This window comes from Epinephelus lanceolatus, chromosome 17 (genome assembly GCF_041903045.1).
Source record: "Epinephelus lanceolatus isolate andai-2023 chromosome 17, ASM4190304v1, whole genome shotgun sequence".
Classification (NCBI taxonomy): domain Eukaryota; kingdom Metazoa; phylum Chordata; class Actinopteri; order Perciformes; family Serranidae; genus Epinephelus; species Epinephelus lanceolatus.
Window position 1 is genome coordinate 36,672,907 of NC_135750.1, and position 19,598 is coordinate 36,692,504.

The following is a 19,598-nucleotide window of genomic DNA, read 5'->3' on the forward strand; positions in this document are numbered from 1 at the left end:
TGACATGTCAGCTTCCACTGCAGTCATTGAACTCCGTGGTGTGTTTTGTCCAGGTCTACTCTGATGAGAAGAAAATAAAGAAGATCTATCACACCATCACTGGTCCAGGAGTTGATGAGGGCCGTATTGGCCTTTTCACAATGGACAGAGATACTGGTAATCTGTATCTCACACAGTCACTGGACAGAGAGGAACAAGACAAGTACACGGTAAGCATCCCGTCTGATGTCAGTTTTATACAAACACTCTTTGTTCACATCTCAGGATTAAGCATAAAGTCACCTGGACTTTGTTTAGAATCAGAGTTAAACATAAAAGAGCTTCATATTACTACACATTAATTTGTACTAATCAGCACACTCACAGATGTTTATTCAGAATGTTTAGGCAACTTTTCAGCATGTCTTTAAAGCTATACTTAATAATAATAATAATAATACACTGTATTTATACAGCGCTTTTACAGCTCTCAAAGATGCTTTACATTTAAAACCAAAGAAAAGAAGTACATACATGTAAGTGCAAAGAGATAAACAGAAGACAAGGACAATATAAAACAACAAGGTGCAAAAGCATAGTGCAAAACAAAGAAAAGGAGGGCACATGAGGAACAGAGAACGAAAAGCTAATGTTAAAGGTTAAAAGCGGATTTGAAAAGGTGGGTTTTGAGGAGTGATTTGAAGATTGTATCAAACATTCACCTGTTCGTAATTTGCTCTTTCAGGTAACAGTGGCTATGTTGACTTCAATTCATATAATACAAAAAAAAAATACATTTCCACACCTGAAAAGCAAATGTCCAAAGAAGCCTCACATCATGTTCCATTATGTCCCAAAAATATCAAATATCCAAACTATGGCTAAATGCGTATCTTGTGTCACAATGTTGTGCTCACCATACATGAGGCTCCTGTATGTGATTTCAGACTATTGTAATTCTCATTTTCTTGCATGACTCAGTCATGTTTAAATTTCCCTGTTTTTCTTGATCATTAAGATGCCAGGATTATTACTGTTATATTACATAAAATTATCTGACTCTCAGAAACACATACAAAACTAAACTTGATTAACTTCAAAGCCTTTCATTTTAAGTAAAAACAAACCATCAGTTGGTGACAGGGTGATACTGTACCCACACCTTCCACGTCAGTAACCTATCATTATGTATGGTCCATGCCCAACTCTGCAAAGAGACCTGTTATTTAGTCATTGTCAGGAAATAGAATGTCCACTATTTTCTAAACTGATGGGAGATTGTATAGACCTGTAGGATCACAATGCCCAGTGCAGTCTGTAGTTTCACTATGGCATAGTTTTCTTCTTTAGGAAGAACAAATAGACAGATAAATCAGTGATTTGGTGTAAAACCAGTGGCAGGATTGTGTATTATTTCACCCATGTGAGTGCTAGTGATGTGACATGAAAGCACCTGCATGGATTATTCTTGCATGTGTTATAATAAAAATGTGTTTGTTGCATGCAGTTTCAGGCACATGCTACGTATCAGGACAGTTCAGAAATTGCTGAGGAGCCTGTGGATATTGTAGTGATAGTAGTTGACCAGAATGACAACAAACCTGCTTTCACTCAAGACACCTTCCAAGGAGAAGTTGCTGAGGCCTCACCAATAGGTACTGTCAGTAGATGTCATTTTAACCTGAAAAAGATGTTTGTTAGCGTTCAACAGTATGTTTCACTTTCACAGGACAAAAGAGCAGATAGAACTTCTACTGTTTGACCTAAAACTTTTATATAGAGAAAACAGAAATCCAGGACTTGCTCCAACACAGTGGGGAGGGGGAAGGAATGGATACTGGTTAAGTGGGACAGTTAAGCATCATCATTTTTATCTTGTGTTGGTATATATTTCCAATACCAAAAATCAACTCCGAGCTCTTCATAAGCAAGTAAGTGATTAAAAAAATATAGGTTCTGTGGCTATGACATCATGTCCGGGGGTGTGCCACACCATATTCAACACCCTTGCAGCGAACCACAATGGAAAGCAAAATGACATAGTGTTCTGGAGTGAATAATATTATGGTTATAAACATTTTTAAAAGAATGCCAGAATTTTAAAAATTCACATCCCTTTTATCTTTGTTTTAATGGGGTTTTCGACACTGTCCCAGTCAATAGCATACTGTTAAATGGGCAATTCTGTGTAGAGAACTGTAGTTTCAGATGGCACAATTGGTGCATGCATGTGTGCGTGCGTGCATACGCGTGCATGCATGCGTGCGTCCTACTAGACCAATCAGCCTAATATTTGTATATATATTTTTTTTTATTATTTTGTGACTGCATGCTTAAGGACCTCTCATGGTTGTGTAATTCACAGTTGTTGAAAAACCTGTTTGATTTATAGTTTTATAGTGTCATTGACTGCTGACTCGACACTCTTCTTAACAGGCCGGTAAGAGCCGCAAGTTATCAACGAACAAAAGCAAAAGCATGAAACAAAAAGCAACTCCAGCAATTGTCTCAGCTGTTGCAGGCCACATTTTGGCCTTTGTCGTGGCTCACACTGACATCCATAGAAAAGTGTGGTCTCATTTTGAACTGGAGCATCTTCAGATTGATCTCATACCTCATATGCTATGAGCCACTAAAGTTAGGCATGATGCAAGATGAATAAATGCTTGTTTTTTGATGCCATCTTGACTGTAAGAGACCTGGAAAGGACAATTCCACCAGACGCAGCTGCGCTGCCTTCAGCTGCAACCCACTTTCCATTCATCCGTTCTTTATACTGTGTCATACCACAATAGGATCATTTCAGTGCCACAACACACCACTATACACCACAATCAACAGTCGTATTTTAAGGTTGGAAAGAAAAATAGCCTACTATTAGCCCTGTATGGCCCAGCTTTATTTTGTAAATCACCTCTTTAATGATGAAGTGCTCTGAATACTTTGACAAAGCTCTGTACTTAGTTTTCACTTCTGACTTCTCTCTCTCCAGGTTTTGAGGTGATTCAGGTTGTGGCCACAGATCTTGACCAGCCAGATACTGACAACTCAGATATCCGCTACAGTATTAGAAGCCAGGAGCCAACATTGCCTAGTGACTCCCTGTTTGTCATCAACCCAGTCACTGGAGTCATCAGAGTTAATGCTAGTGGGCTAGACAGAGAGGTGAGGTTTCTAAAACATATTTCATCTGTCTTAGTGTGCTTTCCTACCCAACTATTGAAATAATCTTTATTTCAAACAAGCAACCTCTGGAGGCAAGCAACAAGTGCATCAACACCAACCGAGAAGCTGATTTGTTTATTGTGTGAACCCAAAGTGACCTGTATAGGAAAACTGTAATTGTAGATATGTAACATAAGTATGAAACTACTGATCAGGCTCTCACACATTTGATTAGGGAGCTGTCATGGAAGAGTTTATATAGCCATCTGCTATTGGCTGATCATGACAGGTAGGGTTGGAAAGATTAAATGAAACATATCTGGAAATCAATACATAAGTGACAAATTGAAATACATTGATGCAAAACCACAGGTTTGGGAAATTGGTTAGCATAGGCAGAAAACAAAACATCCCATAGAGACAGAGCGCAGCGTGTCGTACCACACCAACTACAGGGGAAAACAGTTAGTGCCACAGCGGACTGAAACACTAAAAAAAGGCCTGTAGCTAGCTAAAAACATTGGAATTCAGCTGTCAAATGATTGTTGTAACACCCTGTGTCTACCAGAGAGAAAAAGTCTCAAAGTCAATATTGTCGGTCTACCTCAGTAGTGGGGATATGATCCCACTGAATGGCCAGAAGTGAAATATTGTGATATTGACACCTATTTGATAGAATAACCAGGTAAGGTCATCATTTAATCTTTAATATCAAAACCAGGCTTTGCATAGCTTAGTTAGCTTCAGCTTACAGTTTGAATTGTTAATCAAGCAAAATGTTTGTTGCATATAGATTGACATCCCACAGGGTAAGTTACAATACCACTCTTAGCTGGAGCCAATATTTAGAACGACAGAAGGAATCATCATGTGACATTACACCAGCCGGGGCTAATGGGGATGTCATTAGTTTTTCAGCTATTTAAAGTTTCTGAATGGATTGACTGAGTCTGTTAATGACAACAAAAAGTCTTCCAGTTGATGAGTTAAACTCATTGTGTGTCTCTTCTAACAGAAATACCCAAATTACACTCTAGTGGTACAAGCAGCAGACATGATGGGAGAAGGGTGGATTGGAGAAGCAAAAGTGATCCTTACTGTCACAGATAGGAACGACAATGCTCCGGCCTTCACTCAGCACTCTGTAAGTACAGTGTAATTGTGACTGGAAAATTACTTACTTAACACCTCCCCAGTGAAGCAGTTCTCCAATCATAGCTTCGCATCCATAACTAGGCACAGCAGATGTGTCCAGCTTCAGAGTAGTGTTCATGGGGCTGTAGAAGGAACAATAGTCAGTGTTTTTTTAAGTAATGGCTTTAAAGGTGACAATGTATGAACCGCCAATTCATCCAACTTTTTGGCAATAACAGCTTTGCATAATCATTTTTTGGTAATGTAGTAGGTTGTATGCAATAAAGACTACTCTTGCATTATCTTTACATCTTTAACAATACATTTCACATGTGATGACAAATCTTACACTAAGAGATCTGTTTGATATGGGGAGGTGAGTTTTAAGCACATGTTGGCCTAACTTAAGCTTGATATAGACTGTGCCCCCAGACAGCCCAAAATTGCTGAGCAATAGATGAGCAACATGAGCAACATGACCAACAATTGCAAATGAGCAACATGAAAAAACGTGGTAATATCTTTGGTCATGGCTCTAAAACGGTGGTCCTACATCGCACAGTGAGAGGTTCATGGTTGTTGTCACGGTCTTAAATTCTGACAGTGTCATAAATTTGAGATGACCATCTCACAGTGTGACTGCTGTGATAACCTATGTCTACTAACCAACCAAAGAAATGCAGCATGAAATAACACTAACGTTAAACGCTGGTGATTGCTAAAGGCTAGTAGATACTAATAAATACAAACTTCAAACTTCCAAAATCGGCATGCCAAGTTAGCCTCTTTTCCCCAGCCACGACCATGTCCACATTCTCCTCCTCTTCTTCTTCAGACTTTTTTTTAAACACACATAAATGCCACTATAGCAAGGGCTCGATTCATGTTTGTTTTCATTTTTCTCTTACCACTTCAGCGGAGTGAATGGATGGCGCACGTTTTGTTCTTGTGTATTGACGTCAATGGCCTACGTCGTAGTCAGTAGGCATTGTCATCGTACAGTCTCCATACATCAGACTTGATGTCCTGCCCAAGTTTATTAGATCCATGTCCCACAGTGTATCTTGCACTAAACTTATAAGATTGTAAAAATCTCACAGTCTGTGGGAGACTTTAAGTGAAAAACATCAAACAGAAAATCCCATAGCTGTGCAGGGAAGTAATGAACTCAACTGCTTGATGATGCAGGGTGGCTGGGCTTAGCCTTAGACATAGGCTGAGGAGCTTGGACATCCGGAGGGAGCTCGGAGTGAAGCCGCTGCTCCTTCACGTCGAAAGGGGTTAGTTGAGGTGGTTTGGGCATCTGATCAGGATGCCTCCTAGGTGCCTCCCGCTGGAGGTATTCCGGGATGTCCCACTGGTAGGAGGGCTCGGGGCAGACCCAGAGCATGCTGGAGGGATTACATATCTCATCTGGCCTGGGAACGCCTTGGGGTTCCGCAGGAGGAGCTGGAAAGCATTGCTGGGGAGAGGGATGTCTGAGGTGCTTTGCTCGGCCTGCTGTCCCTGCGACCCAGCCCCGGATAAGCGGATGGATGGATGGATGGATGGATGGATAGATAGATGGACATAACTTCTCAATGCCAGAAAGACAGAGGTGTATTGGATTGTCCCAGCTAAAGGCTGAAGGAATTGAGCCTGGGAGAAAAGGTAAGTCCAAATTGCTCCGAAGAACCATCCCGGCCTGAAGTCATCATGAAAGACGACATTGGACAGTGGTGCATTGTGAACTATGATGATGAACCCTACCCAAAAATCATCCTGGATGTTGAAGATGATGTGAAATGCATTTACAAGAATGGGACCAACAAGTTCTACTGGCCAAGTCCACGAGATGATATTAGTTGGAACAGAGATGACCAGATTGTGTGCCTTATGAGGGAGCCACAGCCTCTAAATAGGAGGTCCTTCCAGCTGGAGAATACAGTGTGGCATGTCTTAGGAAAACACCTGGGTTGCTGCTTTGTGAAACAGGCTGTGATGTATATCTCTGGACAGCACTTTTGCAGGGCGTGCCAAGGCACTTAAATTCTCCAGCAAAACCATGACTGAGCTGAAAACAGGGGATTACACAGAGGTTTAAATGGTAATGTTAATAATTAATGTTGTTATTAATGTTGTTAAATAATGATTAGAAATGTTTATGTTCATTATCAAATGTCAAATGTTCATGTGAATCTTAATTAAATTTCTTTTCTTTAATGAAATGTGTTGTTGCTCACTGGTGTAAGGTCCACTCTGTTATGGTCCTGTGTGTTTTTTAATGAAAATTAAATCAACAAATATTCAGCATATCTTAGTGGCTACTTGGATGCTATGAATTGGCAAAATGAAATCATTTAAATATGGGACCAATTCCATTGAAATTCCCTTTAACTTGGAAAGAAATGTGTTGAAATTAGATTGTGCCTTAAACTAGAGACTTTTTTCAAAGTAATGGTTGTTTGTGAGTACTTGTATAAAATATTTCAAGGACAAAGTAAGGGACATTTTAACTCTTAGAAAATATGAATATTATAATGCTATGTGTGCATTCAAAACACATTTTAAAAGGGATGGGAATGTCCTGTAATAAGGTGGACATTTGGTCTCTGTCACATGCAAGCTGGACAAATATGTTTTAGTTTAACAGGCCCTAATTTAGATAAAAATAATAATATCATGTAAAATTGTATATATTTTGATGGAATTAAACAAGGCTGAAATGGCAACGAATAGTAGGAATAACCCAACAGGCAAGACTGATCAGCTAGCCAGGGCTAATGTTAGCTTACCAGTGGAGACCAGAGGTTGAGCAATGGGGACTATGTTTCTACATGCTAACCTGGCTGGATGGCTGTCTGTTCTCAAAGCAAACAGAAAGTAAAATAAAATGCAAGACATACATCACAAAACATTCAAATTTTACCACTGAAAAGTGCTTTGACATGCAGCGCTAAAGCTCACTGAGTTGAGTGCTAGACAGAAAAGAAAGGCCTGTTGTATTTCACTTTTTTTTCTTAAAAATTAACCAGTTGGTTACCTGTTAACAGTCAACGGTCTATTAAAAGCAAAATTAACCCAAACTGAAAGACCTTATTCAGAGTTTTAGATATGTGGGGCTGATGAACAAGGGCTATAGCTATGCAGTGACACTCCCCACAGAGACACACACATCTTGTCGTGGAGCTGCAACACAGGTACCCACACAGTGACTCTCTCAAAGGGAAAGGAGCCATAATGGTACTTGTGGTGACTTTCAAAGCTCCACCAGATTATCTGTCTTACCATTGGAGATATGGTAATGATAAGTGGAATTTAACATGGACTTTGTTTTGTGCCTGTCTAGTCTTCCAAACACTCAAAGAGCTTTTTACACCTGCATTCACCCATTCACACAGACGTTCATACACGGTTGGCTGAGGCTACTATATGAGGTGCCACCTGCAACTCCTGAGCCACAGTCGCTCGCCTGGAGTCCAACATCAGCTGCTCGCTTGTTAGCCCTAACTACCAGCTCTACGATGATATCCATGCTTTTCACTCCTCTGTCCTCTGTTGCATTTTTCTTGACATGCTGAGAGGGAGGGTTCTAGTAGAATTGGGGTGTAGTTAGAATAGACTTTATCGTCATTGCACAAGAGTTAGTCTTTAAAGAATACTTCATCCCCAGAATGCCCCAAAGTGATCATTTCTATATCATCATCACATGTGATCCTGGATTGTGAAGAACACTGTTTTTCTTGCATGGCTCCACAGTAAAGGAAGAAACCACAAACTGAGACATTTCTTGATGAATTGTAGTGATGGGGACTGTGTTTATACAACAGCAAAACTATATCAAAACATCCATTTGCAAACTCTCACACAACTCAAGCAGTATTATCCAAGTTTCATTTATCCTGTCGTATGCTCAGTATTTCCCAAAAACTTAATTTTTAAAACATTTCCACAGACAATCATGAGTAGCACACCTGGTCAAGTGCCTGGTTGACCTCTGCCATGCTGATCACATAAAGCGACATGTGAGGGTCAAGGACAGCAGAACTCCTGGCCAATGAACGAGCTGGGAGGCGGTTTTCAATGGAATGCATGAGGGTGCAGAGGCACTGACTTTCTGCTTTCCAAAACATTTTTAAAGGATTTGATTTTTTTTCAAGTAACATGATCAAATATGTATGCATTGCCATTGTAACTTTACTGATGCAGCATCTTAGAGCAGTGAGAGACCAATGTCTAGTGTCTGTTGCACTATAACTGGCTACAAATATGCATGTTCTTTCAGAGTGCAACCCATCCACAGGCACCCACCCTGCATTTCCCAGTGTCTAGTAAAGGGCTGAGACGGAGGAAGAGAGACTCGGTTATTCCCCCTATCCGTGTTGTTGAAAATGACAGAGGACCTTACCCCATGAAAGTAGCTCAGGTAAGAGGAACTAAGCCTGAGAGTCTGACACTGAATTGTATTTTGCATATATGTTTCTGCAAAGAATGACATGTCAGCTTCCACTGCAGTCATTGAACTCCGTGGTGTGTTTTGTCCAGGTCTACTCTGATGAGAAGAAAATAAAGAAGATCTATCACACCATCACTGGTCCAGGAGTTGATGAGGGCCGTATTGGCCTTTTCACAATGGACAGAGATACTGGTAATCTGTATCTCACACAGTCACTGGACAGAGAGGAACAAGACAAGTACACGGTAAGCATCCCGTCTGATGTCAGTTTTATACAAACACTCTTTGTTCACATCTCAGGATTAAACATAAAGTCACCTGGACTTTGTTTAGAATCAGAGTTAAACATAAAAGAGCTTCATATTACTACACATTAATTTGTACTAATCAGCACACTCACAGATGTTTATTCAGAATGTTTAGGCAACTTTTCAGCATGTCTTTAAAGCTATACTTAATAATAATAATAATAATAATACATTGTATTTATACAGCGCTTTTACAGCTCTCAAAGATGCTTTACATTTAAAACCAAAGAAAAGAAGTACATACATGTAAGTGCAAAGAGATAAACAGAAGACAAGGACAATATAAAACAACAAGGTGCAAAAGCATAGTGCAAAACAAAGAAAAGGAGGGCACATGAGGAACAGAGAACGAAAAGCTAATGTTAAAGGTTAAAAGCGGATTTGAAAAGGTGGGTTTTGAGGAGTGATTTGAAGATTGTATCAAACATTCACCTGTTTGTAATTTGCTCTTTCAGGTAACAGTGGCTATGTTGACTTCAATTCATATAATACAAAAAAAATACATTTCCACACCTGAAAAGCAAATGTCCAAAGAAGCCTCACATCATGTTCCATTATGTCCCAAAAATATCAAATATCCAAACTATGGCTAAATGCGTATCTTGTGTCACAATGTTGTGCTCACCATACATGAGGCTCCTGTATGTGATTTCAGACTATTGTAATTCTCATTTTCTTGCATGACTCAGTCATGTTTAAATTTCCCTGTTTTTCTTGATCATTAAGATGCCAGGATTATTACTGTTATATTACATAAAATTATCTGACTCTCAGAAACACATACAAAACTAAACTTGATTAACTTCAAAGCCTTTCATTTTAAGTAAAAACAAACCATCAGTTGGTGACAGGGTGATACTGTACCCACACCTTCCACGTCAGTAACCTATCATTATGTATGGTCCATGCCCAACTCTGCAAAGAGACCTGTTATTTAGTCATTGTCAGGAAATAGAATGTCCACTATTTTCTAAACTGATGGGAGATTGTATAGACCTGTAGGATCACAATGCCCAGTGCAGTCTGTAGTTTCACTATGGCATAGTTTTCTTCTTTAGGAAGAACAAATAGACAGATAAATCAGTGATTTGGTGTAAAACCAGTGGCAGGATTGTGTATTATTTCACCCATGTGAGTGCTAGTGATGTGACATGAAAGCACCTGCATGGATTATTCTTGCATGTGTTATAATAAAAATGTGTTTGTTGCATGCAGTTTCAGGCACATGCTACGTATCAGGACAGTTCAGAAATTGCTGAGGAGCCTGTGGATATTGTAGTGATAGTAGTTGACCAGAATGACAACAAACCTGCTTTCACTCAAGACACCTTCCAAGGAGAAGTTGCTGAGGCCTCACCAATAGGTACTGTCAGTAGATGTCATTTTAACCTGAAAAAGATGTTTGTTAGCGTTCAACAGTATGTTTCACTTTCACAGGACAAAAGAGCAGATAGAACTTCTACTGTTTGACCTAAAACTTTTATATAGAGAAAACAGAAATCCAGGACTTGCTCCAACACAGTGGGGAGGGGGAAGGAATGGATACTGGTTAAGTGGGACAGTTAAGCATCATCATTTTTATCTTGTGTTGGTATATATTTCCAATCCCAAAAATCAACTCCGAGCTCATCATAAGCAAGTAAGTGATTAAAAAAATATAGGTTCTGTGGCTATGACATCATGTCCGGGGGTGTGCCACACCATATTCAACACCCTTGCAGCGAACCACAATGGAAAGCAAAATGACATAGTGTTCTGGAGTGAATAATATTATGGTTATAAACATTTTTAAAAGAATGCCAGAATTTTAAAAATTCACATCCCTTTTATCTTTGTTTTAATGGGGTTTTCGACACTGTCCCAGTCAATAGCATACTGTTAAATGGGCAATTCTGTGTAGAGAACTGTAGTTTCAGATGGCACAATTGGTGCATGCATGTGTGCGTGCGTGCATACGCGTGCATGCATGCGTGCGTCCTACTAGACCAATCAGCCTAATATTTGTATATATATATTTTTTTATTATTTTGTGACTGCATGCTTAAGGACCTCTCATGGTTGTGTAATTCACAGTTGTTGAAAAACCTGTTTGATTTATAGTTTTATAGTGTCATTGACTGCTGACTCGACACTCTTCTTAACAGGCCGGTAAGAGCCGCAAGTTATCAACGAACAAAAGCAAAAGCATGAAACAAAAAGCAACTCCAGCAATTGTCTCAGCTGTTGCAGGCCACATTTTGGCCTTTGTCGTGGCTCACACTGACATCCATAGAAAAGTGTGGTCTCATTTTGAACTGGAGCATCTTCAGATTGATCTCATACCTCATATGCTATGAGCCACTAAAGTTAGGCATGATGCAAGATGAATAAATGCTTGTTTTTTGATGCCATCTTGACTGTAAGAGACCTGGAAAGGACAATTCCACCAGACGCAGCTGCGCTGCCTTCAGCTGCAACCCACTTTCCATTCATCCGTTCTTTATACTGTGTCATACCACAATAGGATCATTTCAGTGCCACAACACACCACTATACACCACAATCAACAGTCGTATTTTAAGGTTGGAAAGAAAAATAGCCTACTATTAGCCCTGTATGGCCCAGCTTTATTTTGTAAATCACCTCTTTAATGATGAAGTGCTCTGAATACTTTGACAAAGCTCTGTACTTAGTTTTCACTTCTGACTTCTCTCTCTCCAGGTTTTGAGGTGATTCAGGTTGTGGCCACAGATCTTGACCAGCCAGATACTGACAACTCAGATATCCGCTACAGTATTAGAAGCCAGGAGCCAACATTGCCTAGTGACTCCCTGTTTGTCATCAACCCAGTCACTGGAGTCATCAGAGTTAATGCTAGTGGGCTAGACAAAGAGGTGAGGTTTCTAAAACATATTTCATCTGTCTTAGTGTGCTTTCCTACCCAACTATTGAAATAATCTTTATTTCAAACAAGCAACCTCTGGAGGCAAGCAACAAGTGCATCAACACCAACCGAGAAGCTGATTTGTTTATTGTGTGAACCCAAAGTGACCTGTATAGGAAAACTGTAATTGTAGATATGTAACATAAGTATGAAACTACTGATCAGGCTCTCACACATTTGATTAGGGAGCTGTCATGGAAGAGTTTATATAGCCATCTGCTATTGGCTGATCATGACAGGTAGGGTTGGAAAGATTAAATGAAACATATCTGGAAATCAATACATAAGTGACAAATTGAAATACACTGATGCAAAACCACAGGTTTGGGAAATTGGTTAGCATAGGCAGAAAACAAAACATCCCATAGAGACAGAGCGCAGCGTGTCGTACCACACCAACTACAGGGGAAAACAGTTAGTGCCACAGCGGACTGAAACACTAAAAAAAGGCCTGTAGCTAGCTAAAAACATTGGAATTCAGCTGTCAAATGATTGTTGTAACACCCTGTGTCTACCAGAGAGAAAAAGTCTCAAAGTCAATATTGTCGGTCTACCTCAGTAGTGGGGATATGATCCCACTGAATGGCCAGAAGTGAAATATTGTGATATTGACACCTATTTGATAGAATAACCAGGTAAGGTCATCATTTAATCTTTAATATCAAAACCAGGCTTTGCATAGCTTAGTTAGCTTCAGCTTACAGTTTGGATTGTTAATCAAGCAAAATGTTTGTTGCATATAGATTGACATCCCACAGGGTAAGTTACAATACCACTCTTAGCTGGAGCCAATATTTAGAACGACAGAAGGAATCATCATGTGACATTACACCAGCCGGGGCTAATGGGGATGTCATTAGTTTTTCAGCTATTTAAAGTTTCTGAATGGATTGACTGAGTCTGTTAATGACAACAAAAAGTCTTCCAGTTGATGAGTTAAACTCATTGTGTGTCTCTTCTAACAGAAATACCCAAATTACACTCTAGTGGTACAAGCAGCAGACATGATGGGAGAAGGGTGGATTGGAGAAGCAAAAGTGATCCTTACTGTCACAGATAGGAACGACAATGCTCCGGCCTTCACTCAGCACTCTGTAAGTACAGTGTAATTGTGACTGGAAAATTACTTACTTAACACCTCCCCAGTGAAGCAGTTCTCCAATCATAGCTTCGCATCCATAACTAGGCACAGCAGATGCGTCCAGCTTCAGAGTAGTGTTCATGGGGCTGTAGAAGGAACAATAGTCAGTGTTTTTTTAAGTAATGGCTTTAAAGGTGACAATGTATGAACCGCCAATTCATCCAACTTTTTGGCAATAACAGCTTTGCATAATCATTTTTTGGTAATGTAGTAGGTTGTATGCAATAAAGACTACTCTTGCATTATCTTTACATCTTTAACAATACATTTCACATGTGATGACAAATCTTACACTAAGAGATCTGTTTGATATGGGGAGGTGAGTTTTAAGCACATGTTGGCCTAACTTAAGCCTGATATAGACTGTGCCCCCAGACAGCCCAAAATTGCTGAGCAATAGATGAGCAACATGAGCAACATGACCAACAATTGCAGATGAGCAACATGAAAAAACGTGGTAATATCTTTGGTCATGGCTCTAAAATGGTGGTCCTACATCGCACAGTGAGAGGTTCATGGTTGCTGTCACGGTCTTAAATTCTGACAGTGTCATAAATTTGAGATGACCATCTCACAGTGTGACTGCTGTGATAACCTATGTCTACTAACCAACCAAAGAAATGCAGCATGAAATAACACTAACGTTAAACGCTGGTGATTGCTAAAGGCTAGTAGATACTAATAAATACAAACTTCAAACTTCCAAAATCGGCATGCCAAGTTAGCCTCTTTTCCCCAGCCACGACCATGTCCACATTCTCCTCCTCTTCTTCTTCAGACTTTTTTTTAAACACACATAAATGCCACTATAGCAAGGGCTCGATTCATGTTTGTTTTCATTTTTCTCTTACCACTTCAGCGGAGTGAATGGATGGCGCACGTTTTGTTCTTGTGTATTGACGTCAATGGCCTACGTCGTAGTCAGTAGGCATTGTCATCGTACAGTCTCCATACATCAGACTTGATGTCCTGCCCAAGTTTATTAGATCCATGTCCCACAGTGTATCTTGCACTAAACTTATAAGATTGTAAAAATCTCACAGTCTGTGGGAGACTTTAAGTGAAAAACATCAAACAGAAAATCCCATAGCTGTGCAGGGAAGTAATGAACTCAACTGCTTGATGATGCAGGGTGGCTGGGCTTAGCCTTAGACATAGGCTGAGGAGCTTGGACATCCGGAGGGAGCTCGGAGTGAAGCCGCTGCTCCTTCACGTCGAAAGGGGTTAGTTGAGGTGGTTTGGGCATCTGATCAGGATGCCTCCTAGGTGCCTCCCGCTGGAGGTATTCCGGGATGTCCCACTGGTAGGAGGGCTCGGGGCAGACCCAGAGCATGCTGGAGGGATTACATATCTCATCTGGCCTGGGAACGCCTTGGGGTTCCGCAGGAGGAGCTGGAAAGCATTGCTGGGGAGAGGGATGTCTGAGGTGCTTTGCTCGGCCTGCTGTCCCTGCGACCCAGCCCCGGATAAGCGGATGGATGGATGGATGGATGGATAGATAGATGGACATAACTTCTCAATGCCAGAAAGACAGAGGTGTATTGGATTGTCCCAGCTAAAGGCTGAAGGAATTGAGCCTGGGAGAAAAGGTAAGTCCAAATTGCTCCGAAGAACCATCCCGGCCTGAAGTCATCATGAAAGACGACATTGGACAGTGGTGCATTGTGAACTATGATGATGAACCCTACCCAAAAATCATCCTGGATGTTGAAGATGATGTGAAATGCATTTACAAGAATGGGACCAACAAGTTCTACTGGCCAAGTCCACGAGATGATATTAGTTGGAACAGAGATGACCAGATTGTGTGCCTTATGAGGGAGCCACAGCCTCTAAATAGGAGGTCCTTCCAGCTGGAGAATACAGTGTGGCATGTCTTAGGAAAACACCTGGGTTGCTGCTTTGTGAAACAGGCTGTGATGTATATCTCTGGACAGTACTTTTGCAGGGCGTGCCAAGGCACTTAAATTCTCCAGCAAAACCATGACTGAGCTGAAAACAGGGGATTACACAGAGGTTTAAATGGTAATGTTAATAATTAATGTTGTTATTAATGTTGTTAAATAATGATTAGAAATGTTTATGTTCATTATCAAATGTCAAATGTTCATGTGAATCTTAATTAAATTTCTTTTCTTTAATGAAATGTGTTGTTGCTCACTGGTGTAAGGTCCACTCTGTTATGGTCCTGTGTGTTTTTTAATGAAAATTAAATCAACAAATATTCAGCATATCTTAGTGGCTACTTGGATGCTATGAATTGGCAAAATGAAATCATTTAAATATGGGACCAATTCCATTGAAATTCCCTTTAACTTGGAAAGAAATGTGTTGAAATTAGATTGTGCCTTAAACTAGAGACTTTTTTCAAAGTAATGGTTGTTTGTGAGTACTTGTATAAAATATTTCAAGGACAAAGTAAGGGACATTTTAACTCTTAGAAAATATGAATATTATAATGCTATGTGTGCATTCAAAACACATTTTAAAAGGGATGGGAATGTCCTGTAATAAGGTGGACATTTGGTCTCTGTCACATGCAAGCTGGACAAATATGTTTTAGTTTAACAGGCCCTAATTTAGATAAAAATAATAATATCATGTAAAATTGTATATATTTTGATGGAATTAAACAAGGCTGAAATGGCAACGAATAGTAGGAATAACCCAACAGGCAAGACTGATCAGCTAGCCAGGGCTAATGTTAGCTTACCAGTGGAGACCAGAGGTTGAGCAATGGGGACTATGTTTCTACATGCTAACCTGGCTGGATGGCTGTCTGTTCTCAAAGCAAACAGAAAGTAAAATAAAATGCAAGACATACATCACAAAACATTCAAATTTTACCACTGAAAAGTGCTTTGACATGCAGCGCTAAAGCTCACTGAGTTGAGTGCTAGACAGAATAGAAAGGCCTGTTGTATTTCACTTTTTTTTCTTAAAAATTAACCGGTTGGTTACCTGTTAACAGTCAACGGTCTATTAAAAGCAAAATTAACCCAAACTGAAAAATCTTATTCAGAGTTTTAGATATGTGGGACTGATGAACAAGGGCTATAGCTATGCAGTGACACTCCCCACAGAGACACACACATCTTGTCGTGGAGCTGCAACGCAGGTACCCACACAGTGACTCTCTCAAAGGGAAAGGAGCCATAATAGTACTTGTGGTGACTTTCAAAGCTCCACCAGATTATCTGTCTTACCATTGGAGATATGGTAATGATAAGTGGAATTTAACATGGACTTTGTTTTGTGCCTGTCTAGTCTTCCAAACACTCAAAGAGCTTTTTACACCTGCATTCACCCATTCACACAGACGTTCATACACGGTTGGCTGAGGCTACTATATGAGGTGCCACCTGCAACTCCTGAGCCACAGTCGCTCGCCTGGAGTCCAACATCAGCTGCTCGCTTGTTAGCCCTAACTACCAGCTCTACGATGATATCCATGCTTTTCACTCCTCTGTCCTCTGTTGCATTTTTCTTGACATGCTGAGAGGGAGGGTTCTAGTAGAATTGGGGTGTAGTTAGAATAGACTTTATCGTCATTGCACAAGAGTTAGTCTTTAAAGAATACTTCATCCCCAGAATGCCCCAAAGTGATCATTTCTATATCATCATCACATGTGATCCTGGATTGTGAAGAACACTGTTTTTCTTGCATGGCTCCACAGTAAAGGAAGAAACCACAAACTGAGACATTTCTTGATGAATTGTAGTGATGGGGACTGTGTTTATACAACAGCAAAACTATATCAAAACATCCATTTGCAAACTCTCACACAACTCAAGCAGTATTATCCAAGTTTCATTTATCCTGTCGTATGCTCAGTATTTCCCAAAAACTTAATTTTTAAAACATTTCCACAGACAATCATGAGTAGCACACCTGGTCAAGTGCCTGGTTGACCTCTGCCATGCTGATCACATAAAGCGACATGTGAGGGTCAAGGACAGCAGAACTCCTGGCCAATGAACGAGCTGGGAGGCGGTTTTCAATGGAATGCATGAGGGTGCAGAGGCACTGACTTTCTGCTTTCCAAAACATTTTTAAAGGATTTGATTTTTTTTCAAGTAACATGATCAAATATGTATGCATTGCCATTGTAACTTTACTGATGCAGCATCTTAGAGCAGTGAGAGACCAATGTCTAGTGTCTGTTGCACTATAACTGGCTACAAATATGCATGTTCTTTCAGAGTGCAACCCATCCACAGGCACCCACCCTGCATTTCCCAGTGTCTAGTGAAGGGCTGAGACGGAGGAAGAGAGACTCGGTTATTCCCCCTATCCGTGTTGTTGAAAATGACAGAGGACCTTACCCCATGAAAGTAGCTCAGGTAAGAGGAACTAAGCCTGAGAGTCTGACACTGAATTGTATTTTGCATATATGTTTCTGCAAAGAATGACATGTCAGCTTCCACTGCAGTCATTGAACTCCGTGGTGTGTTTTGTCCAGGTCTACTCTGATGAGAAGAAAATAAAGAAGATCTATCACACCATCACTGGTCCAGGAGTTGATGAGGGCCGTATTGGCCTTTTCACAATGGACAGAGATACTGGTAATCTGTATCTCACACAGTCACTGGACAGAGAGGAACAAGACAAGTACACGGTAAGCATCCCGTCTGATGTCAGTTTTATACAAACACTCTTTGTTCACATCTCAGGATTAAACATAAAGTCACCTGGACTTTGTTTAGAATCAGAGTTAAACATAAAAGAGCTTCATATTACTACACATTAATTTGTACTAATCAGCACACTCACAGATGTTTATTCAGAATGTTTAGGCAACTTTTCAGCATGTCTTTAAAGCTATACTTAATAATAATAATAATAATAATACATTGTATTTATACAGCGCTTTTACAGCTCTCAAAGATGCTTTACATTTAAAACCAAAGAAAAGAAGTACATACATGTAAGTGCAAAGAGATAAACAGAAGACAAGGACAATATAAAACAACAAGGTGCAAAAGCATAGTGCAAAACAAAGAAAAGGAGGGCACATGAGGAACAGAGAACGAAAAGCTAATGTTAAAGGTTAAAAGCGGATTTGAAAAGGTGGGTTTTGAGGAGTGATTTGAAGATTGTATCAAACATTCACCTGTTTGTAATTTGCTCTTTCAGGTAACAGTGGCTATGTTGACTTCAATTCATATAATACAAAAAAAATACATTTCCACACCTGAAAAGCAAATGTCCAAAGAAGCCTCACATCATGTTCCATTATGTCCCAAAAATATCAAATATCCAAACTATGGCTAAATGCGTATCTTGTGTCACAATGTTGTGCTCATCATACATGAGGCTCCTGTATGTGATTTCAGACTATTGTAATTCTCATTTTCTTGCATGACTCAGTCATGTTTAAATTTCCCTGTTTTTCTTGATCATTAAGATGCCAGGATTATTACTGTTATATTACATAAAATTATCTGACTCTCAGAAACACATACAAAACTAAACTTGATTAACTTCAAAGCCTTTCATTTTAAGTAAAAACAAACCATCAGTTGGTGACAGGGTGATACTGTACCCACACCTTCCACGTCAGTAACCTATCATTATGTATGGTCCATGCCCAACTCTGCAAAGAGACCTGTTATTTAGTCATTGTCAGGAAATAGAATGTCCACTATTTTCTAAACTGATGGGAGATTGTATAGACCTGTAGGATCACAATGCCCAGTGCAGTCTGTAGTTTCACTATGGCATAGTTTTCTTCTTTAGGAAGAACAAATAGACAGATAAATCAGTGATTTGGTGTAAAACCAGTGGCAGGATTGTGTATTATTTCACCCATGTGAGTGCTAGTGATGTGACATGAAAGCACCTGCATGGATTATTCTTGCATGTGTTATAATAAAAATGTGTTTGTTGCATGCAGTTTCAGGCACATGCTACGTATCAGGACAGTTCAGAAATTGCTGAGGAGCCTGTGGATATTGTAGTGATAGTAGTTGACCAGAATGACAACAAACCTGCTTTCACTCAAGACACCTTCCAAGGAGAAGTTGCTGAGGCCTCACCAATAGGTACTGTCAGTAGATGTCATTTTAACCTGAAAAAGATGTTTGTTAGCGTTCAACAGTATGTTTCACTTTCACAGGACAAAAGAGCAGATAGAACTTCTACTGTTTGACCTAAAACTTTTATATAGAGAAAACAGAAATCCAGGACTTGCTCCAACACAGTGGGGAGGGGGAAGGAATGAATACTGGTTAAGTGGGACAGTTAAGCATCATCATTTTTATCTTGTGTTGGTATATATTTCCAATACCAAAAATCAACTCCGAGCTCATCATAAGCAAGTAAGTGATTAAAAAAATATAGGTTCTGTGGCTATGACATCATGTCCGGGGGTGTGCCACACCATATTCAACACCCTTGCAGCGAACCACAATGGAAAGCAAAATGACATAGTGTTCTGGAGTGAATAATATTATGGTTATAAACATTTTTAAAAGAATGCCAGAATTTTAAAAATTCACATCCCTTTTATC

At 39.9% G+C, this 19,598-nt stretch overlaps 2 protein-coding genes across 2 annotated transcripts in view; both read left to right on the top strand.

The window, feature by feature from the left end:
• LOC144458438 (protocadherin Fat 4-like) overlaps positions 1 to 15,889 on the top strand; it is a 34,280-nt gene extending 18,391 nt beyond the window's left edge. Inside the window, exons 12-20 of the mRNA XM_078160938.1 lie at positions 54 to 209; positions 1,487 to 1,634; positions 2,972 to 3,144; positions 4,160 to 4,300; positions 8,498 to 8,683; positions 8,803 to 8,958; positions 10,237 to 10,384; positions 11,722 to 11,894; positions 12,910 to 15,889. Of these exons, the coding sequence (XP_078017064.1) occupies positions 54 to 209; positions 1,487 to 1,634; positions 2,972 to 3,144; positions 4,160 to 4,300; positions 8,498 to 8,683; positions 8,803 to 8,958; positions 10,237 to 10,384; positions 11,722 to 11,894; positions 12,910 to 13,053 (1,425 nt within the window). The 3' untranslated portion in view covers positions 13,054 to 15,889. The remainder of the gene's footprint in view (positions 1 to 53; positions 210 to 1,486; positions 1,635 to 2,971; positions 3,145 to 4,159; positions 4,301 to 8,497; positions 8,684 to 8,802; positions 8,959 to 10,236; positions 10,385 to 11,721; positions 11,895 to 12,909) is intronic.
• A 1,372-nt stretch (positions 15,890 to 17,261) lies between these two features.
• The window catches only part of LOC144458439 (uncharacterized), a 35,581-nt gene continuing 33,244 nt past the window's right edge, over positions 17,262 to 19,598 (top strand). The window contains exons 1-3 of the mRNA XM_078160939.1: positions 17,262 to 17,429; positions 17,549 to 17,704; positions 18,983 to 19,130. Coding sequence (XP_078017065.1) covers positions 17,277 to 17,429; positions 17,549 to 17,704; positions 18,983 to 19,130 — 457 coding nt within the window. The 5' untranslated portion in view covers positions 17,262 to 17,276. The remainder of the gene's footprint in view (positions 17,430 to 17,548; positions 17,705 to 18,982; positions 19,131 to 19,598) is intronic.